This window comes from Taurulus bubalis, assembly GCF_910589615.1.
Source record: "Taurulus bubalis genome assembly, chromosome: 12".
Lineage (NCBI taxonomy): Eukaryota > Metazoa > Chordata > Actinopteri > Perciformes > Cottidae > Taurulus > Taurulus bubalis.
The window spans coordinates 23064706-23091788 of NC_136600.1; the positions used below are offsets into that span (position 1 = coordinate 23064706).

Below are 27083 nucleotides of genomic sequence, written 5' to 3' on the forward strand. Positions count from 1 at the left end.
CCTCTTTGTCCTTGTATAGCGTACGGGTATGCTGGAGAGAGTGAATAAAATGATTTACAATAACCCGCAGAAATATACAGATAATTGGTGCAGTGATATGCTTCCCCACTCGATGTACTCTGAAGAATGAGACCGACCTCAACCCTTACTCATAACACACACGGGTGCCTTTTGGGCAAGTATTTGTGTTGCAGAGATGGACAATTGTAGATGATGGAAAAGACAAACTGCAGTGACAGTAAAATACAGCAAAGATAACAACAGATAACATGCAACAAAACCGGTATATCTTGTTTACCTATTGATGTCTTTTCCCACCTAATTTTGTATTTTTTTCCAGTATTACTTAATCTCTTCTACTGTTGTAATGTCTACAGTTTACTGTGTGTTGGTCTTTATACAGACGTAAAACATGTTTCCACTCCTCTCCGTTCATATAAAACTGTCAGGATGTTGTCACCTTCTCCAGATAAAACCACTCGCACTGGCAGGTTGTAATCCCACTGTTTTTGCTCCAAACTGCAAAACCTTAAACATGCTAGCAAGCAAATTTGGACTGGATATATGCTTTTGATATCAAGGCGTACATATATCTTGAAAATTGTTATTTCGACCGTGCCAACTCTGATTTGTTTGCATGCTCTACCCGTATGTATATATATATATATATATATATATATATATATATATATATATAGGGTAAAGTTTACTAGATTACAGATTAATGTGCATGAAGATGATCCTATTATACTGCATTAGATCCTCATCCTCACAAAGCAACACATAGTTGAGCATTTATGTACATTAAGCTGCAATGATGCATGAGGGGCCGGGTGCAGTAGCTACATATCAAAACTATCATTTTAAAGTATACTAGCAATTCAATCAACTTTAAATGACCAATATTGAAGTACTGCACACTTTTCAAGACACTTTAAGGACATGAAAGTTAAATACCAACAGATAAGCTTGAACCCTGCTTGAACTGTTCCTCTCGCTCTCTCTTTCACACTCTCTCTTCTACATGTATGTACTGTAACATGCTAAGCCATGTGTTGACTTGTTATGGAAAATGGGGTTTAAATGCAGTTTAATAGGATCATCTAATCTATAATCTGTTAAACCTTACAGCCTGTGGCAGCCAATAAAAATGTATAACATGCCAAAAAGATTAAGATAAATAGGAAGCCTGAACTCAATGTGTAGAATATATTAAGTTGGGTTACTCGCAATGTGTGAATTCATGTACAGAATCCACATACAGTGCAGATTTAGGCACAAACACACATGCACGGAAACACATGGCACTAAACGTCCACTAATCCATAATAATAGTAGTGCATGTTTGGGGTATAGACACACACATGATGGAGTATTGAACAGTCAGTCCTAATGAAATGTGTTGAAGCATGGTGGAAACATCAAGCTCTTTCTGTGAAACAATACTCAACAGATCCTCCAGTCGTCGTGTTTTTCATCCACTGCTGGTGACATTACGTCAAATCATAACCGTGGCAAAGAAGTTTACTTTGTGTCAGCTGAAGCGAGACTTATTTCATTACAGAGGTTCACAAAACAATGTAAAAGTGAATTTTCCCAAATCTCTTTTGTTGTAGGCTAAAGTCAACCTTCCTTTTTAGAAATGCACTGACCTTAATCTTTCAGAATAATATCTATATTGAAGTTATTGTTCAAGTCATTATTTCAGAATTTAGAACAATTGTGAAAAGTGAGAAAGTACTTTATTTTGCCATGTATCATATCCATAATAGCTTGTTGGGAGAACAGTGATACATATAACAGATATAACAATAAAACTATATATTAAGTTGGTTTTCATTTTAATTTCCACTCTGATATTTAGTATGACAAAAACAAATTGCTGCATTGATTAGTAATACAACTAAACATTAATTTGAATTTAGTTCCCTTTAGTTTAATTTAACAAACATCCTATAACATATTCATCCAACTTGAATATCTTCATGCATGATACACACACAGCATGTGTGCATGTACAGTATGTGCTACTGAGGGAATCAGAGCCAGAATGTACCAACTAATGGAAACAAGCATGACATGAAGATGTGTGGTCATGGTGTGCCACTTGTGTGTCTCATTTATAATTTAAGACCCTTTTTCCATTTCAACAGTGGCTTTTACTAAAGCTCCCAATCACCTGAATCAATTGGTTCTGTTCTGCTTCTTCAAAGCAACCACTTCAAAGACCTCATCTCTTTCCTCCTCCCACTCTTCCCATTCTCTTATCCAGAGGCGGAGCGGAGACACAGGGCCATGAGACATTATATGTGTAAACAGTATAATGATATATAGAGGTCTGCCACAGTAGGTGCTAGTGTGATATCAGGCTCTGCTGTTTATAGTCAGGCGGGAAACAATAACAACTGGTGTGATGAACGCATGCAAACTAGCATTGTTTGACTAAACTTGAGATCGACATTTAATTGCATCTCACAAGGGGGACATACTTTCAAGTTCAGGTCTTTATTTAGACAACTAGAAAATAAAGTAATGAGGATGCTACTTTTTTTTTTTTTTTTTACTTCTTTTAAGTCATTTTGTGAATTATAAATGTGTCAGTCTAAACTGGATTAGTGGACATAACCAATACACACTGAAGCCACCAGTTTTCTTGGGATCCTGTTTGCGTTTGACTTTTTTCTGCTTCTTGACTTTTAAGAACTGCTTTTTGACAATTAAGAGCACACAGTGGCAACATTGAAACACAATCATCAGGTAGGCAGGCAAAGGAACAGCCAACAGATCACTCAACACTTTGTGTCTGTTCAAGTTGGAGACCTCGCATAGGAAAACCTGTGGACGCGCACATGAACTCACCGTTGAGCGCTGAAGTGATGATAGTTTGATATATGTGTGTGGCACTTGTCAGACATGCCGATGGTGTTATTCTCGGATGAAGACAAATACAGCTTAGACATACACACAGCTGTTGCTCCCCTCCCACCTCCTTACCCATCTATAGTCCCACACCTAAAGGCTCCAACCACAAGCAACGCTGGTTCCACTCTTTATTTTTTATATTCATCATTAATGTTTTCCTGTCCCTCCCTCTTTCCATCTGCCGTTTTGCACACTCCTCCCTGTGCTGTGTTTGCACTACTGTGTCAGGCTTCAGTAAACGTTAATAGCTTTTAGGGAAAGTATCCTGCTCCCCACCCTTGTTTACAACTGCTCTGACATTAAACTGCATTATAAGGTCACATGGAAAAACCGTTGAGGGGAAGGGTTTGTTATCTGAACACAAGCAGAGTGGAAACTTGCCAGGGTTATTTCAAGAGAAACAACTTTTAATGTTTCGATTAATAACAGCAACGACACATTATCAACGTTCAGATCATATCAAGATGTCGAAATTCTCCTCAAGTCGTCTGGATTTTACATCAGGGTAAGGTACAGAACAGCATCTCTTAAACTGGTACATATTCAGTGTCTTGCTTGCTTAAGGATACTTTTGCAGTTCACTATTTACGAGACCACCTTGAATTAAATAGAATCCCACATTGAAAATATTTGGTTTTCATAATATGGTGTTTTCTATGTTTGTTACCTTCGTTCTCCATTAAATTCTTCCAATGTAAAGCCCAATAATAAAAGCAAAAGTAATTTGTCATGCATTATTAAACACTTTTCTCTGCATTATACTCCTGCAGTGATGAGTTTTATTTTTTAGTGATCTCTCTACTGTGCACATACCAAAGCCAGAGGAAGCAGCTGTGTAGTGTGTATCAGAGCAGATAGAGAAGAAAGAGCATTTCCTGATGAAAGGGCCACCTTCTCTCTCCTCTCTCTTTGGCCAACAATAACACCATTGGCACACCTAACACAAAAGGGACAGAGAAACAGGCCAAAGGGGCAAATTACTGGGCAGGTTATTGAGTTTATCTGAAGATCTATGTATGATGATGGCCTTGAGTAAACACCTGAGCCTTTTCCGGAGCATCACCCTGTTAAAAACGTAATTAACACAGCAATCACAAGATGTATTTCATAGCAGACAGCAAACACGCTTGCTGGGTTGTCACCATTATGTGTGTGGAATCACAGAAATGTTGTTTTTGAAGGAACCAATTTAGCTCCAATGCCACTTTAATGCAGGTCTGGCCCTGTGTTCAGAGACCTATTGGCCAATATTATTCTAGGACAGAGCTATGACATAGAAAGTGATGCTGCTGGTACAGTGGGTGTAGGAATACATTCACTCCCGGAATGCAGATGATGCAGGCAAGGGTCAGACCTTGGCAGCAGAATTGGTATAATCCAGTCCAAACATGCTGACATGCGCTGCCCTGGGAATTTGCTGTCACCACCCTCCTTCAGGCTAAAATGATAAAAAAAAAAAAAAAATGTGGCACAGTAGCAAATCAACCATGGTATGAATGTTGCTAAACAGAGACACACTTTCATTATAAATCAATGGCAGCTGATGATCACATGTCTCTGCAAAGAGCTTGACCTCCACAGTGAAGCTCTTAATTTGCTGACAGTTGACGGCTAGCTCCCATCTATTGCTAAAACATTGAAAGTCAAATAAAGTGAAGGAGCTAATAATTGATAAAAAGAAAACCATTGAATTAATAAGGCTATTATTATTATTATTATTAGAGCAGGGTGGACTATGCTTTTGATTAATTGCACACTGAAGCAAATGAAAATAAAACCCTGACTGCGTTCTTGTATAGTGTGTGTTCGTCTTTCGATCTGATCACGTGTGATTGATCGATGGTTTTAATGGTGCTTTTAGACGTGGCTGGCTCCAGAAATCATTAGTGCGCCCTAATGTCAATGATGATGAGCTTTGGAAACTCTTTGACTCTGGACAATTATACTGTCATCATCTTCAATCTATTTGGCCTATGCATGCCGTTAAAACACAGTTTTACTTTACACACACAGTCTCCTAAACACGCGCACACACAAACTGTCCAATTAGCCAAACACCATCTTTACTCTCTGAATGACCACATGCATCTCTCTGTCTGTCTCTGCTCAGCTAACGATAATGAAGGTTGTGTGGTTTTTTGTGTGTATGTGTGCGTCTGTGTGTAGCCCTCCCAAGTGCAAATGCATTTTTGTGTGTGTGCCTGCGTGATGTGATATGTCGTAACACATAGCTTAAGCAGACACTCAACCATTTCCTGAGCTACAGCCAAATGACAGTTAGATCATTAAGCTCGAGTAGCGAGCGTTGCTCTAATTTAGCATGAAGCCGGTAGATTGTCTCCTCTTGCTGTATGTGACCTTCACACTGCATGTTTAAAGGACTGGTATTTTTAATACTTGTCAGTGGCTGTCATGAGCCGAGTTCTGCTAAAGCCTTGGAGCATTTAGGCGATGACAACAAGAGACTCCTAAAGGTAATGCAATGGTAATACTTGAGAGAATCTGCCGTGATGTTGGGGGAGGTAGGGCCAGGCCAATGTGGTAAAAACATGATAAAATATCCCATATTGATCAATCTATCCTCAGGGAGGAGACTGGGAATATCTTTAAAGAGTGGTCTGATAGTACCTGAAACCTCAAAGAAATCCAGGTTCATTATCAGTCAAAAGAATAGATTACCTTAAAACATTGGTGTAATAAATATAAAACCTGGGTAAATATGGCTTTCTACAAGACTACAAGAAGTTAGGTTTTTATAAGAGTTTACACACACGACAGAGCAGTCACCTCCATGGCATTGGAGCGGTTTGGAGGCTCCTAGCAGAGGATTCAGGCTGCGATCTACCCGAGAGTGTTAGTTTGAATAATTGTTGACAAAAGGAGGCTTACTTACTGTAGGAGTGGTGTGATCCTGTTTTTTTGAATCGGTTAAAACAACATCTTAAACAATACAAGGCCTGTACAGAGAACTCTGCCTCAGGCGGTCGGTTTGGGATGAGATGATCATGGTTAACTTAGGATGAGGTAAGTATAGTTTACTTAGAAGTATTTTTGCATATATGAGTTAAATGTGGAAAGCTGTGTTGTTGAACCTGGTTCAAAAACACAGAGGTCTGAATCCAATAGCTCCCCAGGTATCGGTCTACAGCGGCCGGTTAGGTTATGGTGAATCCAATGAATGGAGTATTAATGTGAGATTGTAAAAACACATAATCAATGTAATCATAGCTGTAGTAAGAGTCAACAATGCCTTCCTTTGTATTGTAGTGTGTATATACCAGTCACCATCATACGACAGACATGTTATTATGTACATGCATGTAGAATTATTAGTCTTATACTTCTTGCATTTCTTGCCCATGCTAACCACCCAGTTGTTTTTCATCTGAATAGATTACTTGTGCTGCCTGCTACCAGAAACATAGCATGCATAAGTAGTTGGATGAGTGATACTTCAGCATGTGGGAACTATTTCCCATTTATTTGGGAAAAGCATCCGGTTTGCTGTTGCCTTTAGTTGATCCAGATTCAATTGCTGCATCTCACTACTGCATTTTATTTCTTAAACTGCACTGCAACTTGTATTCAATTTGTATTTTTTATTGAGCTTTTTGACTGTTTTAATGTTTTCTTAACTGTTTTAAATCCTGTTTTCTCTGCATTATGTTTTGATGCTTTTAATGGTTTTATGTGAAGCACTTTGAATCGCCTTTTTGTTCAAATGTGCGATACAAATACACTTGCCTTGCCTACTGATTATCGATAAGAACACAATGTCATATTAGTTGACAAATATGATTTTCCAAACTGCTGTGCATTGATGTGAGAATGCTGCAGATCATCGCTCTCCAAAGTTGAAATTTTGAAAACCCCCAAAAATAATAAAAATGAGTTATTAAGCCTTTTTAAATTGTTGTCTTTGTGTGCTTGTCTGTTTCCAGAGGGAGTGTGTGAGATCTGGTTGACCAGTGAAGACACAGGCGCTTATGGCAGAGACATAGGGACAGACCTGCCCACCTTGCTGTGGAGATTGGTGGAGGAGATTCCTGCCGGAGCCATGCTGAGGCTGGGCATGACCAACCCGCCATATATCCTGGAACACCTGGAGGTATGCGCGGTACACGGCCAAGTATCAACAAAGATAACACTACGTCACTGATAGAATACAACTAAAATACTTGGGCAGTCCTGAGGGTTTCCTTTTCATTGTCTAGCTTTGGTCCCTGTGGTCTCTTGTACTATTGTACTATCCCTTTCTGTGAACAAGTAATATTGCTTTGCCTAGATTTAATAAACTAAATGCCTTTCTGTTTTGCTTACCAAGCAGTTTAGCTGCAGCGCTCATACTCCATTCATTAGTGCAGTTCATTCTCTTCTCTCCCTAATGAGTCAATTAAGGACCATTGTGTCCTCTTTAGCAACCTCATTTTATCAGTCATTATTGTTTTCCCTAATGGAACAATGGACATTGTTATCCCTTCTCTCTCTCTTTTTCTTTCTACCCCTCTGTGGGAGAGAGTGGACCATGCCTCTATGCATTTTTCTTTATTAATTGTTTCTGGAAGTGTTAGTTTGACAACATATTATAACATGTTATCATTATCTGTGCACTATAAATGGACAATAGGCATCTCTGGTCTCTCTGCGGTCTTTCTGCTTTCAACAACAAATCACATTGGAGAGCAGAGAGGAAAGGAAGCTGAATGATTGATTGGTACAATGGTTACAGAAGAGATATCTATTGAAAGATTGCCGTCATTTGTACAAATTATTTCATGGTCGTCCATAACCATGACCACATGTTCGTAAAGAAACTGTTGTTTGCCGTAACTTAAAATGTTGCTGTAACCCGGTCCAACGTGAGCTTAAAGGGTACAGTAAAGCCACCCACACATTCTGCTATAACCGCTTCCCCCAGCATGTTTAAATAATGCAACAGAGGAGTGTGTGACACAGTAGACACGGCGGATGCTGAGTGTCCACAGCTTAGAGGAGTGGTATACCTCAGGGTTCGCTCTCCAAGGGAGAGGCCAGTGAATTCAACTGAACCAAACTTTAAAATCCAAAGCGGCCACACTTAAAGCGTATTTTGAGGAGAAAAGTCTCTCGAAAAATCGCTCTTTATTTGAGCTTTGAGTGCTGCGTCTCAAAGCAAAGTTTGCCCAAGTCTCCTTTTTCATCCCACTGGAGTTTGCGAGCCTGACTTTACATAATGTCTAATGCGCACACTCATCTCCTCGCACTGGGGATTTTCAAGAGTAATAATCCAACTTTGAAGCAGCATACACCGTTTTTCTATGCCTGCACATTGGTGTCCAAAGGTGTCATGTGCTGGTTATGCCTGAATACTAACGGAGAGAAAGAGAAGAATTTAAATTGAATTTGCAAGCAGAGCGTAGACGAGTGAAACTGACTGCTAAAAAGTAGTGAATTCTATGGAACTGTACTGGGTTTTTGGTAATGGTGATAACCAGACATTAACCTTCAAACTTCTGTCCTGCATCATATGCATATCTACTCTCTGAACAGGGACATACAAGTCTTTAGGATTTGTACATTTAAAGTGGCTAAAAGAGGATAAATAGAGGTGGGTAAGTCCAAGAAAGGAGTGAAATTGAAATGGGGAGATTTTAGGTTAAAGGGATGAACACATAATTTAGGGATGTAGGGATTTTAAACTACACAATAGAGCTTATTACGGCACGTTATTGTGCTTTCCTATTAGCATTCCCAGTCTCATCCCCAAGGAAAAAGGTTTGGGTGGAATAGAGGAGGGAGGACATATGAGGGCTGAAATAGTAACCTAGAAAACTACAGCGAAACTTTTTTTGTCTAAATTTTCTTTTTAAAGCCAGTGAAGTCCACAACAGATGTACTTTTGGATCAAACAATCAAGGAAGATTTGAGATAATAGATGACTGAAATGAGGCCAGAAATGAAGAAAAAAAATGGGGATGAAGGCCCGGGGATAGAGATGAGGGCTAAAACGCAGTGGGAAAGTGCTGTGGGAAGCAGCAATGGAGGTTGTAATTAACCAGGGGTTAATGGAGGTGGCTAATTGTCCCCCACATGTATAGGTAGGCTTTCTGCTTGGCTACATTACAATTAAAAAGCCACCCTCCTAATGATAGGGAATAACAATTAACTGATAATTAGAAATATACTAGGATGACACACTACAGTGTAACTTTGTGTGTGTGTGTATGTTAAGAATCATTTCATATGCTACCGGCCCTTTCATTGTTAATGTCCATTGAATTGAATTATATCTTTTTTTGCTTTAATTCCTCAGTCAATTAACCTACATAAGGAAAGATAAGAGTGCTCTTCTTTAACTTATCATTGTCATTTGTGGCTCCTGTCCCCCATTTACCCTTTATGCTCTCTTCTCTCTTCACTCCTCCCCTGCCAGCCCCTCTCCACACTACTCTAGTCCTACTTACTGGAACTTTCTATATACTTTCAATGATTGTGAACACAAGAGAAACTTGCCAGAATCTTTTTTTTCTTCAAGTTCTTCCAAAATGTCCATCTTACTCATTCTTGAGTCTCAATTATCTCTCTTTCTCTCTCTCGCTCATCCTTGCTTTTACTCCCCTTTCTCCCTCCAGTTCTTTATTTTCCGTAATTTGACATATTCTTGTCGTCACCGTTTTAATTTTCTCCTCTTCCCCCACCTTTAAACTCCTCTCGCGGTGGCAGCAATCACGGCAATAACAACGGTGTGATGATGATGATTAGGCCAAATCTTTGAAGTAGATTTCATCCTTCATCTTAAGTAAAAGGCCAAATTATATCCCGCTGTCTATTCTTTCAAATAACACCAGCGCTTCTGAAACAGCATCCCACTGAATGGCTGTGATTGAAGCTGGAAGATCACCCCTCTCTCACACAGTTTCACTCAGATCAACACTTTTTGCACCATCTCCCTCACAAAAGAACACAAGATGTCTTCCTATGTGCGGACGGATTTTTCTTGACAGCCTCATAGCACCATTTGCTGATTGGAGCGGTTAAATGCACAATCGCTTCTCACGGGCCACTTGTCTCTGACATTTTAGTTGATTGCATCACGATGTCAGTGGACATGTTTACTTGAGTAGCTGCAAGTAAGAATGTCTCGAACAATGTTCCTTTTCTTTTCTTTTCCATTTATTCCCTTCAGGCTTTATATTTGTAAACTCAGCATTTTCTTCTTTTTTTTTTATCGGTCTATCCATTTGTCTGCTTGTCCATACCTCCATCCATCTGTCAATAAATAGCTAAGCTGCTGTCAAAACTGCAACATGGGTCATCCTACCGCTTAAGGTGTGTGTGTGTGTGTGTGTGTGTGTGTGTGCGCTTGGTCTTGTGCGTGCCCGTGTGTGATTGAATCTAGCATGCTAGCAGACTCGGTAAATGAGGTGTGAAAGTAGCCTCCTCGTACGCGGCAATCAGTCAGGCTGCGATGAATGAAATTGCAGTTGTCCATTAACCATCGTCCACAGAGCTCATTTCAGTGTCGACTAGAGACGCGGCCGATATGCCGTCCACGATCCCTCCAGTTAGCTCCGTTTGACACTGAAGTGTGGCGAGCAAAGCGGGATTTGACGTAACATTTTTCACAGCGTTTTTTTTTATTATCATGCTTAAATCCCGAATAGGACTTTAAATATACACTTTTCTCATCCGTTGGTTTTCATCCAACTGCCAAGAAATTTTTTAACCAAATTTAAACTGTATTTTGCTGAATCACAAAATGATAATTGTGTGATATTGCAATGGACAGCATCTGTTATTTATTTTTCCACATCTTCTTTGGTTGTTTTGTTTTTTAGCTTTTCTTTTTTCTTCTCCCATTTAGTCATTAACTTCCCATAGACAGTGAGAGCTGTGTGACTGTTCTCAGTTCGGTGAAGCCACACCAGGTCGGCTGATATCTTTCATAGCCAAGATCCAAGCATTCACACACACACACACACACACACACACACACACACACACACACACACACACACACACACACACACACACACACACACACACACACACACGCATACAATCTCAATCTCTCACCTTCACACTCAGATGTGCACACAAGCACAGCTGTACAGGCACACGCTTAGACACACCCTCTCAGACCATTTTCATTTTAATGAAGCCTTGGGGAGCCTCTTCACATTAGAGGCCTAATGTGGCATTCTGTGAGGGACCCGGTACCAAATGGATGCTCACAGTAAAGCTGTTCTGATGTCCCTCTAAATTGTGAGTCCTGATTTACTCCAGTACATTATATTTTCTGAATTATCAGGGTAAATTATAACTTCTGACGGATGGAAATTTGACATGCTGGCTGCCTGTTCAAAAACAACTTTCGTTATTGCTTTTACTTCTTGAATAAAAAAAAAAAAACAGTTAAGATGCAATAATGGCAATGGAGTTAACTGAATTATCCGCAATCTGTTGATGTAATCCACAGCTGCAGGAAGCATGCTGTCTAAATGGTGTTTTCGTGCTATTTGTTTTTCAACATGAATAAGTCACTGAAAACTAACTTTGACACAGTCCTTACAATGCGGGGACGCTATGAAAAACACACGGATGCTTATTAGTATGGTTTTGTATTTCTCTGTAGCTGACGACAGAGGATACACACAGCACAATGCAGTTTGGCGTTCACATCCTATACATGCGCTTAATTCCCCCTTTACAGTGCGATGCATAGATTCCTTTTGTACTGTGCGAGGGACTCGTTCTACCCTGCAGGGAAAAGCCAGTGCAGCCTGAATTGTTTGAAATGTTTAATACCGTTGGGAGCTCAGTTTGTCTGTCTGCTGCTGAAGACTCTTCCCGTTGACTGTGTGGCACACACACTTTATTATCCTGGGAACGGCTTGTAGCATCATTTTCTCTGCAGACTCCCCTGGGTGAACCCTGCTAACACTCTGTGTGTTTGGGTTTGTGTCTATATCTCTGTGTGTGTGTGAATCCAGTCGGGTGCTACTTATTCTGGGTTTGCCTTTAGATTGTCACTTGAACCAGACTGTAATCCTTTCTGTCTGTGTGTTTTTACCAGCTGTGTTTGTGTGTGTTATTACAATGCACTCCCCAATGTGTCCTTATATAAGGATAGGATAATGTATGTGTGCCATATACCAATATTGACAGTGCGCTACTTTAGAAGTTATGTATCTTTAAGCTAATTGGAATTGATGCATGCCATGAAGCGGCAACTTCATATGAGACTAAAAACAACTAAAACAAGCATTCCCCAACAATGATTACTACTCAACTTAATTTCGTCGTTTTTGCACCACACATTTAAACACTTATAGAATAATTACGATACAGTTTTAATAATAGCATTTACAGATCACCAGAACACGTACTTTTTTGTTTCCAATATTGTTGGGTGGCATCCCTGCTTAATAACTAATAGGCAGTTACTGGCAACAAACGGACAAATTAATCCAAAAAAATCTGCAGTTCCCCCTCGATTTGTATTTAATTTTTTTTTATCCACAGTCCACCTGCAATGCAAGTGCAAGTAGGGGATGAAACTCACACATGGAACACTTTCATCCTGCTATAAAAACAAACCCGGAGACGGTCGTAACTGATGAACAGAAAAGGAATGAGAGCGCAGAGACAAATAGACCAAATCATCATACAGAATATTTCAAAGGAATTAAGAAGGGAGTGAAAGGGTGTTATTCATCATTGAGGCTGCTTGGAGCTAAAGCATCTTTATCTGCTTTCGTTCTCCCTCTCTCTTTCCATGTGTTTTTTTTTTTTTGTCATATCTGATTTTACAGGGTAGATATTGGACCATTTGAGCTAAGCCAGTTAAGATATGTCCTTTCTGGTTCATGTGTTTATCTGAGCTGATCAACCAGAGATGAAGAGATTGTCTGTTTGTGTGAATGGGAGAGAGGGGCCTGTGAAGGGAAGGAGAAAGATGGTGAGAAACAATATTATACTGCTTTACACTGTCAAGGCTGATAAAAAAACAACACTTGCACCATTTCTTGATTGATTTGTTAAATCTTGTTGAATCCTACTTTGAGCTGGATAGTTCATCCACCCAGGAGCCAAGGCATTAAAGCAGCACTTTAATTTTTGCCACTGGGCATTGCCGAGCGATATCTTCAACACGGCATCATTTTCACACTTCAGACCCACTAAACTGTCTGTCAGCAGCAGTCAGACATTGAAAAGGCCTCAACTCCACAGGGATTGGTGACAAGAGAGATTGATATCAGTGTACAGTATAATCATTGGAGGATGGGATTCTCTCTGTCAGAGATAAAGATAAATGGCTTCTGTGAATGAAAAGTCCTCCCCTTTATAGATGAATCTCACGTTGCTATCAGCAGTACCCTGCAACTCAACCTAGCATGCCATCTGTTGAGACCCCATTCACCCTTACAACACACACACACACACACACTGCACACTCACAATCTGTGGGCCCTGCTGCAGTCAGTTACCATTGTTAGTGAACCCAATGACACTGGAACAGCAAACTACTATACGTAATAACACTGCACACAGATATATACTAAAAGGCAAAGCAACGTATTTCATCACCAGCAAATTCAAGGAACTTTGGATTAAAATGCATTTGAAGTTACATTGACATATCGCATATCCTGTATAGTCACGCGTAACAAAACAACACTGAGAGAGAAAATAGAAAAGGGTATTCAAGTTTTCCGTTGAGCAGGTCATAGAGAGAATCAGAAGCCTGGAGTGTGGCCTTATCTTAATGTACCTATTGTAACCTGCACATAATTATCATCAATCAGACCTCGCTGGTGGCTGATAGACATGTATAATAAGAATGGAGGACCGTATTACCAAATCAGGTCTGTTCAATGTACTAGGATGAAATTATCAACTGTTATTAATTAATAAGTGCCGACTTGAATAGTTTAAGTGCTCACTTTAAGGCTTATAGCGTAATGTTTTAATGGTAAAAAGGTTGCACTTTTTGAAAAGGCACATGCAAATTAAAAGTTCAGGTATCTACAGTGTATGGCTAAAACCGCAGAGACCATTGGTTTTGTGGTTTTGAAGACTTTAAAATTCTTTGTACAAGACTTTTAAAGTCCACTCAATAAATCAACAACGCTGAGAAAAAGTAGAATAATTCAGAAAAACACATTGCCACATAATCTCTCTCTCTCCACTGTTTTACCGCATCTACAGTAAAAACGCATCCATTTTTCACACACACACACACACGCGCGCAGCAAGCTGATTCCTGTCACCAATCAAGCTCCATTTTCAAACCAAATTAATTCTTTCTAATTTGGAGCTTCTAGTGGTCACCCCCCTGTGGTGCACTGCAACTGAGCTGTGTGTGTGTGTGTGTGTGTGTGTGTGTGTGTGTGTGTGGCACGCCTTCATATGCTTTCATGTCTGTATGAAGTATGGAACATTCTACAATAGATCTTAATTGAGAGGACGGACTGCAATCAGCATATTCTTGCAGGAAATCATTAAATCATTTCTTCCTCTCCTTTTCTCTTTCTGGTGGTGATTAGCATGCTAATGATAGCATGCTGATTGCGTCCATCAGAAAACTCTGACATCTGTGGTCTCTCCAGTTCTTTTACCGAGGAAATTAATATATGGATACAAAAAAAAAGTAAAAACCGCAGCTCTCCCAATTAATGTGTTGTGTTAAACAACACAGAATGTCACTCAATTGTTCTCGGTGAAAGTGTTGAGAGCTGAGACAGAAACACAATTTGAAGTCTTGCGTTTTTCCTGGAAAATCTCCTTTTTTACCACTTTGGCTGGTGGCCCATAAATAACCTAAATGGTGTACATTTCTGATTAAATAAAAACTGCAAACTGAAATTATGGTCGACATGGTTGAAAAGAAATTATGGTCGACCATTTTCTAATTTGCAAAAGTGGCACACGGGCAATGCCAAGTTAAGTATCCCTGCTGTAGTGTGTTGTATGTAAACACATGGAAATAGAGCAAATGCAGCTTTGAAATATCTCTTTATGTCATGATGAGTGTTGTTTTTTTCACTTCATAACTTCACCTTAAAACACATCTCTTGGAATACAATGCATGTCACAGTCTGATGGAGCAATGTTCCTGAAAGTCAATGAGCCAATACGTTAAGATTGCCCTTACTTAAAACCTGCTTTCTGTATTATAGAATACTGCATGTTTTATGTTGAGCATGCACTTTGAAGACAGAGAGGTAGTGGCTAGGAAGAGTTTTATTATTATTTTATAAAATAGACTTATTTATTGTTTCCCCTCACTTTTTTTAAAATCTGAAATGTGGACCGCCGCATGCTTCAGTAAAAGCTCTTGACTCTTCAGACATAAAGAACCTTCACTAATTCAGGCTCGACTCATTGGACTTTGGATCTAGTAGACACACAATTATTGTCTGATAAGCTTTTCTTATATTTCTCCAATATAAGGGGCATAGAAAACCAGAGAGCAAGGGAACGCATAGAAGGTCTGGAGTGAAAAGAGTCCATGAATAGGCAGGAAAGTAAATGGAGCCTTCATTTTATTCATAGCAGCCATCATTCATCATTACGATTTCACCTCTTCTTTCTGTTTGCATTGACTAAATATTCGTCACATAAAATACCTACAGAGTTAACTTTTTTTTTAAACCCTAATGGCTAATGGACAGCACCTGTTTAGAATGTCCGCCCTTCTTATCCCCGACAGAATGTACTATTTTAAGACAGTATACATCATTTTTGTATTAGTTAGTGATAATACCAAAATTACAGCTTTCCCAAAATGAATTTAACTTACTTTCTCTGTTCCATAGTGATAGTTATGCAGTAGTTTCATTAAGATTAGTTTATTAGTTTTAGTTTTCTCTGCACTTCTATATGATGTGGGTTGTTAGTAGAAAGCCTGTGCCTTGCAATGTGTGTATTTTTGTGATGTAAATGTAACCACATTAAAATGACCTTTTCTCTTTTTGTTTTCACTCGTTTTATTTTAACGGATGAGCAACAGTTGTTTCCTCTGAAACATCTAACCCTTTTATATGTCTATTCTCTCTCTCTCTCTCTCTCTCTCCCTGTCTCTCTCCCCTCTGTGTCTCATTAGGAGATGGCTAAGATATTGAATCATCCACGCGTCTATGCCTTCCTTCATGTTCCCGTCCAATCGGCCTCGGACAGCGTCCTGATGGACATGAAGAGAGAGTATTGCATCGATGACTTCAAAAAAGTGGTGGACTTCCTCAAAGAGAGGTAAGACCAGATATGGAGTCCTAATGGGCTCATAATGCTGCAGAGTGTTTTTTGAATAACCTTTAAAAACAGTCAAATTATTACACCGTGTGAGTGTGTGTGACTAGATCTATGAACTTTGAAATGGCGATGAGTGGGTGCCTGTATCTCTGGGTTCTTAATGACGGCTCAGAGGTGTTTATTTGGAGGATTTCTCTCCCTTTGATTAGCATTGCTCTCTTTTCTTCTCTCTGGTTCACTTTGAGACCCATACGGGTGAGACTACACATGAGTGAATGTTTAATTTGAACTGCACATCTGTCAATTTAATACAATGTTCCTTTGTTCGTTGTATTGCCACTGCTATCAGGTGCTTATCACATATAGCAAATGCAAGCTTTATCAGACTATGAAAACAAGTTTTCCTTTCCGCTGCACAGAAGTTGAAAGACTGCAGTGATGTGTTCTTTTCTAAACCTTTTTTAATGTCTTTGGCTGCAGTCTTTCCCTCTTTATGTCAGTTCTCATTTATCAGGACATTACTTTGCAAGGTTACATATTTCAAACATGGAATCAATAGACTCATTGAAAGAGATCTGTCTGCAGCACTGTTTGAATAGGTGAGCCTTGATTCCTGACATACTTTGTGTTCAAGCTATGTTCTTCCAAACACATACACACACACATGGAGCGAAACATGTGCATTACTGATATGGATAAAAACAAATAACTTGATCATAATGCATGGATCTGACCTCTGACAAAGCACAAAAGAGAATAAATGATGCAAACTTAATCTTTTACTGTATGAAAGATAATCTGACATGGAATTTGAGTATGAGTAGTTATGGCAGTGCACGTCAGGGGTGGTGAATGACTATAGAATTGATGCTATGATAATACGTTATGAAGAGATTCATGTTAAAATGAGATTCAAGGCAGAAAGGCCTTCAATCTCTAGGTATTATTGTTTGATTTAAAAGAAAGATCTTCATGTATGCAACTGTATATAAAAGCATGTAATTGCTTTTGCCAGATGATTATCTTTTATCCCTTCATATAAATGACACAATTCATGTATTGAGATTAGTACAGTATAAGGTATTTCTGCTGCTTTTGATTATATATGTCAGAGATTTACAGAAACATTGAGGGAGACCGAGTTAGGACTTGTTTTAGGAACACAGTCAAATCACAGGATTGACATGGAATCCCATCAATATCCAGATAAGCATGAGAGCATACCTCATTCAGCCCAATGGATACTGCTTAATAATCCAGTGTGCACTTTCTGTTGAATTATGATGCTGTGTATGTATATATCTGTGTGTGTGTGTGTGTGTGTGTGTGTGTGTGTGTGTGTATGTATGTATGTGTGTGTATATATATATGTGTGTGTGTGTGTATATATATATATGTGTGTGTGTGTGTATATATATATATGTGTGTGTGTGTGTGTGTGTATATATATATATATATATATATATATATATATATATATATATATATATATATATATATATATATAGATAGTATGTCAGGGCCATAAGTATTTGAACTGTGACACAATTTTTCTTATTTTCCTCTTTACGCAACTTTACACATATTTGAAATGACGCAGTCAACATAGTTGAAGTGTAGACTTTAATCTTTGATTCAATGGATATAACAACAATATGGCATTAAAACCATTTGTACACAGTCCCCCACATTTTCAGAGGCCCAAAAGTAATTGGGCAATTGTCTTGCAAATAGTTTTAAGTCAGGTGTGGCCGGTTCCCTCGTTATTACATGACAAATGACTAATGCTGCGTTCACACCAAAAGCATTGAGGACAAATTTGCGTGACGCTGAGTGGCTTCATTCAGACGCTCTTCCTGGAGGAGTCGGGGATGTGTGCGGCTACGGATAATATTATGAACCCAGACACGAGGGCGTTTGATGTTCCGACGTCTGTGGAATTTCCACAACAAGTATAAAGCAGAACTAGGGTTATTTCAATGGTGGATGATGGAAATAGTAACTGAGATGAGCCACGGAGATAAGCCACGCCCCCTTTCCGGCGTGAATGAAGCGAATTACACGAATTAACCACATAAAGTCGAGGGAGTAAACTCAAGCGAGTAAAGCAGTGGTGTGAACGCAGCATAAGCGGATAAAAAGATCTGCAGATGATTCAAAATGTTGATTTTGCAGTTGGGAGCTGGTCCAGGGAACTGTCAGCATGAGGACCAAAGAGGTGTCAATGCAAGAGAAGGTGGTCTTTAAAAGGCTGACGGACTACACAACCCTTCCAGGCAGATGGCAGAAACATTAGGGTTGACCAAGGCAACAGTTTGGTACATTCCTAAAAGGAAGGAATGTACTGGCAAGCTCACTAACGCCAAAAGGCCCGGAAGGCGTGTAAAGTAGACCGAGCAGAATTCCTTCCTTGGTGAATGAAACCCTTCATAACATGAATACTGTTACAACACGGTAACACTGAAGAACAGGGAGGTCAAATTTGCCAGAAAACATCTGAATGAGCCTGATCAGTTTTAAATGGAGGTTCTTTGGAAGAAACTCAGCGTTTGGGGATGACTTTGGGTGAAAGACTTCAGGCAATCATTGACTGCAAAGGACTTTCCTCCAAGTATTACACATGATCATTACATTCACTATTATGTTAGTTTGCCCAATTGCTTCTGAACCTCTGAAAATATGGAGGACTACACTTCAACCACTCATTGACTGCTTTATTTAAAATCCATTGCAGGCGTGTAAATAGGCAAAATAAGAAAATTGTGTCAGTCCAAATACTTATGGCCCTATAAGCCATATATATATATATATATATATATATATATATATATATATATATATATATATATATATATATATATATATATATATATATATATGCTGTATGTGTCTTTTTGATGTTGTAGATAAGTCATTTTGTTAACATTGCTTGCTCTAAACAGATGAGATGTACTGCAGCAATCAATAGATTTCATGTAACTGCTTCATGTAGGTCAACGTTCAAGCCATAGGCTTAAATATAACATGTAAATCTGAGTGAACAGGACTTTTATCCAGGTCACTGTACAGCTCTTTACATTGAAAGCTTTTTGTATTTGGCTACATGGACTGTGTGTGTGTGTGTGTGTGTGTGTGTGTGTGTGTGTGTGTGTGTGTGTGTGTGTGTGTGTGTGTGTGTGTGTGGGGGGGTATTTGTGCATCCGTCACTCTGTGAGTCAGTATGTCTCTTTAGATCACTCTGACACACTTTCCTGTGTTCCACGTATCACCTCTCCCTCCACACACTTCTTCTCCACCTCCTTGTGATTTCCCCCCATGGCACTGTGTAGGAACCCACCAACTCAAACTCAAGCTGTGTTAGCCTGAGATCTGGCTCGGTTCCGTCTTTTCTCCTTTCATTTGTTCGTCCAGGTTTTCGGTTAAACCCTCATTTAGTTGTTGCCATCAAAGTAGCACTTGTGTAATTGTAAAACATCGGTACAGATACCCTGCACACTTAACGGTTGTTTTACTATCGATACTGGTTGTGATCTCATATCGGTTGAATTGGATTAGCAGTAGTGTTTCTCAAAAAATGCTAATCCCTTATCCAGCAGCCTCTTCTCGTTTTCTACAAAAGACACGGCACTCTTCTAAACTGTGATCCCTTTTGTTACTGGGAGCGACGTTAATAACTTAAAATGAGTACGGAAATGATAAATCACATTGAAAATGTTACACATAGCATGCTTAAGAACTTTAGAATCTTATTTTCCTCATTGGATTTTATATGCAAGGTTTTTTGTTTCTAACAGACATTTTGCTTTTTTTTAGTATGCATGCACTTGTTTTTCTCTCTCTCCGTCTGTCACTTTTTTTCTAGTCTGTTTTACATTGTCGGGTCTTTGTCTTTGGTGTGTCGTTTTGCGCTTCTGTAGGTGACCGGTCCATCGGAATAGTGCATGTCCGTCTTCCTCTCAGAACTCAAGCGTATCTTTTAGCACTGGAAGCTCCTGATTGGCCGCTGTGTTCGTCCATTTCTTCCACCAGAGTTGAAGGCTTCACCATTCCTTTAAATCTTCCCTTTTAAGCTCATTCTGAAGGGGTCTTGAGTTGAGTGATGCCGCTGTGTTTGCTTTAACACTGACTCAGATGCTTATCATTGTGTGTGTGTGTGTGTGTGTGTGTGTGTGTGTGTGTGTGTGTGTGTGTGTGTGTTGCATTTCTTTATTTGCTTTTTGCTGTTTAGCCTGGAGTAGAGGTCTCTCTCCCTGTCTCCACTTGTTGTTTTAGTGTTCAATGGAAATTCAAACACAGTGACAATCTTAACACATGGTCAGACACACACACACACACACACACACACACACACACACACACACACACACACACACACACACACACACAAGCTCGCCACATGCAGGGTAGCACGTCATAAGATCTTGTTTACATAAACTGTCTGGCTACCCTTTTGTGTGTGTGTGTGTGTGTGTGTGTGTGTGTGTGGTTACTCAATTTCTGGCTTCTGTTACTTAAACACGCGTATTTAAACACACACGGGTGATGTCAGTTGTGTGAATTCAAGACCAGTACACATTCAGTGGTCTGACCCATTTGGCTGCAGCCGTAATAGCTGGGGTGCAGTCCAGGGTCTGGGAGACGGGCCAGGCTTCGGACAAGCCAAAAAAGTGTGTGTGTGAGTGTGTGTGCGAGAGAGCGAGTGAGTAAGAGAGTGTGTGTGAGAAATACATACAAAGAGACTTTTAAGAGATGATAGAGACGGATAAAGACAACCCAAAATCAGCCGGTGGGTTTGAAAAGCACATTTTCTTTTCATGTCATCATAGTTATCTTCGGATTTTCAACTTCCTGCCGGTCCTTGAACACATCCGTGACAAACGCTTGTGTAGGAAAAGCACCCAAGTTGAAGCTTACAGTTGTGATATTCTCCAAAATCATTTTTTCTACATGTTCTACTTCTAAAAACGCCATAGCCAGATTCTGACTCGGCCAGATTTTGACTCGGCAAACCAAAAGACACGTGACAAAAACTATGGGCTGCTTGACACCGACAGGAGAGGACAAGATATGTTGTAAATATGCCAATAGTTCAGTATGTATGAATATGATATTATAATATTTTCCCCTGCTGTTCTCCCCTTCAGCCACTAATACATTGGCCTGTTTCTAACTCTAGAGGATTTCTTGTAAACCTTTAACTTGGAATAGAAGACCCCACACCATGGTGTGTGTGTGTGTGTGCGTGCATGTGTGTGTGTGTGTGTGTGTGTGTGTGTCACAAAGTGTTTTTACTGATGCACTCATGCAAACCGGAACAACTCAAGGTGATGTGTGTGTTTGAGAGTGTATGCGTGAGGGAGATAGTAAGACTCACAGGTAGCTGTTAATGTAGATGCTCACAGTTAGTCCTTTGTTGAGCCATGTAAGGTTCACCTCTAAGAATGCAGCAGACGGGAACCTTGTGCAGGTGTGTGTGAGGTCAGAGCTTATCTGACTGACACACACAGGAGAAGACAAATGCATTTCTCTTCACAAACAGTTTGATGCCACCAACGCTGCAGAGGTCATGCAGGTTCAAACGCCTCTGGCCTTCCTTATCAGAGAAAACCAGTTTACACACATCAGACCTCCCTTCTTGACACCGCCTCATTGCCGAGGGTCTTGATCTCCGTTGTAAACTCAAAGCAACATTTATTGAGTTATTTTATAAAGGTTGCAGATGTTGGTAACCTTTCCTCTATTTTTGTTTCCTGCAGGCAGATATTTAATAATTTGTTTCTTTCCATGAAGAATCACGAAGCAGTAAATATCACCCTGACAAATATCCAAATAGAACAATGCCGCAAGTTTCCAGCAGTGGGAAGTAAACCAAAAAGAAGTCAAAGTAATTAAGTATTTGCAGTTTCCCAGGAGACAATCGAACACTGAACTCTGGGGAGGAAAGAGAACAAGAAGTACATTCTTCACACTGACGACCTGACGACATTTTGTTCGAACACTTTGATTTGTTCCACACTCAAACATGCAGAGAGTTTAAAGGCCTGTCGAGGGTTCAATGCCCAAATCACCCGTCACTGGAAGCTCATTCACACTTATCAAAGCGAATGGCTTCTCTGACCATTATTGACGTATGTGTGGATGAATTGGTGGCAGAAAATCAATTGTGCGTTGCTTCAGATTGTGGTCGTTACGGAAGACAAGACTGGTTTGTTTTTTACCGTGAATGTGCCGGAGAACAATGAAAACACTACTGCGGTTTCTAGAAAATCAACGATGTTCAGTCCATTCATTCCTTCATTGCATGTTTTTTATTCTCTAATGCCGGGTTTCATGACATTATTTTAATATTGTGTCGAATTTCATTGTTCTCTGCTTTTATACAAGTTCTTAGGCTTAAGCCATCCATATCATTGGAGGAACATTGCATTAAATATACCCTTTGAATGACATAACTCATTTTTCCAAGTTGTTATAACAAAATTGTTTCCTGCCATGCATAATTCGAACAATCAGTATAATAATTATTTCATTAAAACGGTTCATTTGTCCTCGTATGCCAACACGGCCCATATCTTTTACACCCCTTTCTCTCTGCTTCTATCAATTAAAATCACATAATGAAGTGCAGTCTTTATGCAATGATGTATGGAGAAAATCCTGTTATGGTGGAATAAGGCTGTTACAGGGTGAGCGAACGTGGCCAGTGGATTTTCCTCAGCTGTTTCCTAGTTTGCCGTAATATCCGGGCTGATGTTCCCCCAACTACTCTCGAGGATTAAGTGTCAATTCACTGGGGCCAGAGATGAAACGCCGGGAAAAGAATAGCAATGCATCTGTGGGTTGGGGATTGGTGTTGCATATGTGCAGAGGAGCAGAATCTGGCTATAATAATGTTGAACTTTCGGGTTAGTTGGGTTGAGCAGAAGGGAGGGTGTGTAAGCCATCGGATAGATGACAGCGGGATGGGCTTGGAGCGGCCTTCAGACCTTCTGTGGTTTCCCTCGGGCTGCTGGGATTGTTTCCCTGGAGGTTATTTGTGACTGACCTCCAAAACCCCCTTCAATCGCAGGCCACAGAGGGCCCTCTTCCGAGAAGACACATTCACTCGCGTGCAAGAGGGAGAGCAACACTAATGCTGTGATACCAGCACTAGAGAGGAACGCAGCACTTTATTAATCACTTTATTCTTGATGTTTATGACATTTTAAGGGGATCTCCAGCTGCAATAGCTGTGGAATGTTTACAGTTCGGGTCCCAAAGGAACGAGGATTTGGGAAGGTCAACAGGTGATTCATCTGCGTGATCCCAGCAGCTGACCGTTACGATGACCCTTGACCTCCAACGTAACCATAACCCCCACTCCACCTCCCCTTGAGCATTTGGTCCTCGCCCTGCTGTGTTTTATTCCATTGCTTCATTGTTTTAGCTCGTCAAATCGGATACATATTTTGAGTTGTGCTGTCCTTGCATACTGCTTATAACAAATCACTCCAACCTTTCACATAACTTGGATTTTTCTGTAAGGCACCTGATTTCATTTAATCATCTCAAATAACTTGACAGGGTTTGTTTCATATTGTTTTGATTGTTACAAAAAGTCTTAAAGTAAAGTCTTTTTTTATCCTGAAACTGCAACAGAGAGCCGTGTCATTTTCAGCACATTATAAGTCTGTTTTACAAGCTTATAAAGGCTCTGGCTTTTATCTGTGAAGGGAAGAGAACATTTTATCACTTCACTTTAATTTTTTATTCGCAGCTGGTCAAACATCTTGATGATCAATAGAGCTAATATTCAAACTTTATATTCACAAAGTGCTGGGTTCCAATCTGGCTCTTGATCCTGTATTAGTGGCTGACAACAGTATGGCATTGACATGGCAAATCTTTCTTTCTGTACTCCGACACAACAAACGTTCCCCGGCTGGCGCTCGCGTTTCCACCTTTTGTCTTCCAGCAAAACACGTCGTCCCGCAAGATTTAAGAACAAGACTTCTCCTTGAGATGTCCGACACTTTAAAATAACAACCGAAGCTCGTCAGTGGCAAAAAACAAGCACTTGCAGTGAAGTGAAGGACTGTGGCAGCTTGTCCTGACAGGGTTACATAGCACTCAGGCAGCAGTGGCCTCACTTAATGCTGGACCAATTTCAGATTGTGTTGTCTCCGAGTCAGACATGAGAAAAATACCAAAGTTACCCATAAATGAATAACTAGTTCTATTGAATTTGTCTGGGCCAGGCCTGATCACACAGTCCTGTGGTTTGAGGTGGTAGACAGCCATGTTTCTCTTTTAGAGGTGGCAGAATTGAAATTAATCTCAAAGCAATAAAACAAAAGACAATACACAACATTGTATTCGGAGCAAAATAAGTCAGTCACCTATTTTTAGACACTAAAAGACTTGTACAAGTGATTAAACGATTTACAATCATTGAATTACGTGAAGGTTATCCAGAAACATGTTGCCTGTCAGTATCTTTTTGGAAAGCAGTGTTCAAGTATTTGTTACTTTTCTACATTCAGAACTGATTCATGCAAAGAAAATGTAATTTAAGGACATTTGTTTCGCAAAAACTGTCAATTGATTGCTTGGGCTTCCTCGTATCAAAGGCACCTTGAATGTTGATCGTGTGTTGCAATGACCAACGTGTTGGGCAGAGTGGCGCTGTGACTGTTGATATAATGTGTTGATGATCAACTTTGTCTGTGTGCGCCTTTCCGTCTCACTTGAGTGTAGCAACTCTTTCTCCAAACAGCGCTAAGACAGTTGTGTGTGTGTGTGCCTGTGTGTTAGTCACCTCTATCTCTATTAGTCACGAGGAGTGACGGGGTTATATCAAACCTCCCTGGGTTACGGCAGGACATCAGTAGCGTGACTACACCGTGTCTGCGTGTGTGCAGATCGGAGCCAGCCTCTCGCTTTGTTGTTGCTTGTTTTGTTGTTGAAGACATACCGTCGTGAGTTCACACGCACACACACACACACACACACACGCACTTAAAGGTTTAAGGTATCAGCCAGGGCTAATGTTTCACTGGAATAGTTCGTGGGAGGGGCGGCAGCTCCCTTGAGGCTTTTTGGGGGGGAAACAAAAAGCTATAAAAAAACAGAAAACAGACAAGAGACGGTAAAAAGAGAGGGAAAGAAGAGAGGCGGGAAGAGAGAGTGGCGAGCGAGACAGGTTTGCCGCGTAAACCCGTCACAATGATGGCACTCGCCAACCTATCAGCCCTCCTTTCTCCTCTCTTTTCCCTTCAGCTGATGATTTAGAAAGTAAATGAAATGTAGCAGTGAACGGTTTCTCTGTCTTTAAATTCAACCCCCTTTTTTTTTTTTTTTTTGCCAAGCATCTCGAATAATAACCTCGGGACCTTTTTTATACAAAAAAGCGATGTGGAACACCGGTGCAACAGTCCTGCCTTGAACATGCGGTGTGAAAAGCGGCTTTAGAAGGATTTTAATGAACGGAGCTTTGGAATTAAGGAATCCCCCCAAAGGCCAGTAGATACTGGCTCCAAGAAAATAACAATTAAATTGAAAGGACAGACATCCCTGTGGAATTACAAAATAAACAAGTGTTCGTTAGTTTGAAAATGTAAAGTTTACAAAAGTGATTAGTTTAAAAAGAGATACGGACATGCATTTGGTGGCTTGACATGTCCGACCACGTTCATAGTTGAGAGGGTCTAGCTGTCATAGAGAGATGAGAGACTCAATATAATTTCAATAATGGGGAAAACAGCACATTTTCAGACAATCTCTCTGGGAAGACATTCAGAGTTTTTTCGTGAAAAATAGCTTAGCGAGAAAAGTTCAAAGCCCGGCTACTTCCTTCCCTCGCCGCAGCCGACCAATCACGGTGAGAAATGGCAAGTAGGTGACACCCCTTAGAAGATACGTCCATGTTTTTTTGTGCACATGAGAAAAGTCGCACTGATTCAGCCGTTTGTTGTAGTATAACTATGCACGAATTGAACATGTGTATTACGTATACATCTCACAAGCCAGAAACGGCGGTGCGTGCCTTCTAGGTTGTTCTGCCCACCTAACGGCCATTGTTTTGGGTAATCAGGAAACTGCGTGTATGTTGACTCTTGAAGCGTTTAGTAACACATTCACGATGGCTGCAGGCCCCAAATTTATATATATATATATATGTATATATATATATATATATACTTCCTCACAAGCCAAATGAATGCTGGTAAATAAAGAAACCCCACCAGAAGTTATCTGCAACAGTTGAGTGGTATGCTCATTGCACAATTAAAGTCTGGCCAATTACTCTCCACACGTTCTCTTTTCTTCTTTTCAACAGTTTTTCTACATTCACCATGTGTTCCTGTAGTCCAGCCGCCTCTCACTCATATGCAACTAAAGCAACGCAGGGTTTTACACCAGTTGCGATCTACCGGTTTAAGGAATATAAACATATAGGAACAAGATTTCCCTCCAGGTACTTATGGGCCTAACGTGTATAAGTGTCTGCTTATTTATGCCGTTGCTTTATACGCTTCCTGTTGATGTTTGTTTGTACATAGAAGTGATTTAATTCAGGAAGGAGAGACGGGGGAGAAAGTCTCCCTGCCTGCCTACATACCTGGCTGTATGTGTCAGTGAGTCTAGCGGTGTCAGTTGGCTCCGTTTAAACAAAAGGAAACCACGAGTCATTAACTTCACAGCAAGTCGACACTGAGGTGTTTGTGTGTGTGCGTGTGTGTGTGTGTGTGTGTGTGTGTGCGCACTTTAGAAAGAGAAACGGCTTGTGGATAAAGCCTCCTGGCTGTTCCTAACATATCGCTGTTTTATTGAGATTTCCTCTGGATTACCACATTTCCTTTCCACAAGACACACATACAGGATATGTACAGTTTCACTATAATTACAGGTGTAGTGTTAATTTATTATTAAGTCTTCCAGACCACAGA

General features: G+C 40.1%; 1 protein-coding gene across 1 annotated transcript in view; it reads left to right on the plus strand.

Moving 5' to 3' along the window:
• cdkal1 (CDK5 regulatory subunit associated protein 1-like 1) overlaps window positions 1-27083 on the plus strand; it is a gene marked incomplete at its 5' end in the record, with an annotated part of 202690 nt that overhangs the window by 105481 nt on the left and 70126 nt on the right. Inside the window, 2 exons of the mRNA XM_079227879.1 lie at window positions 6864-7030; window positions 16010-16155. Of these exons, the coding sequence (XP_079084005.1) occupies window positions 6864-7030; window positions 16010-16155 (313 nt within the window). The remainder of the gene's footprint in view (window positions 1-6863; window positions 7031-16009; window positions 16156-27083) is intronic.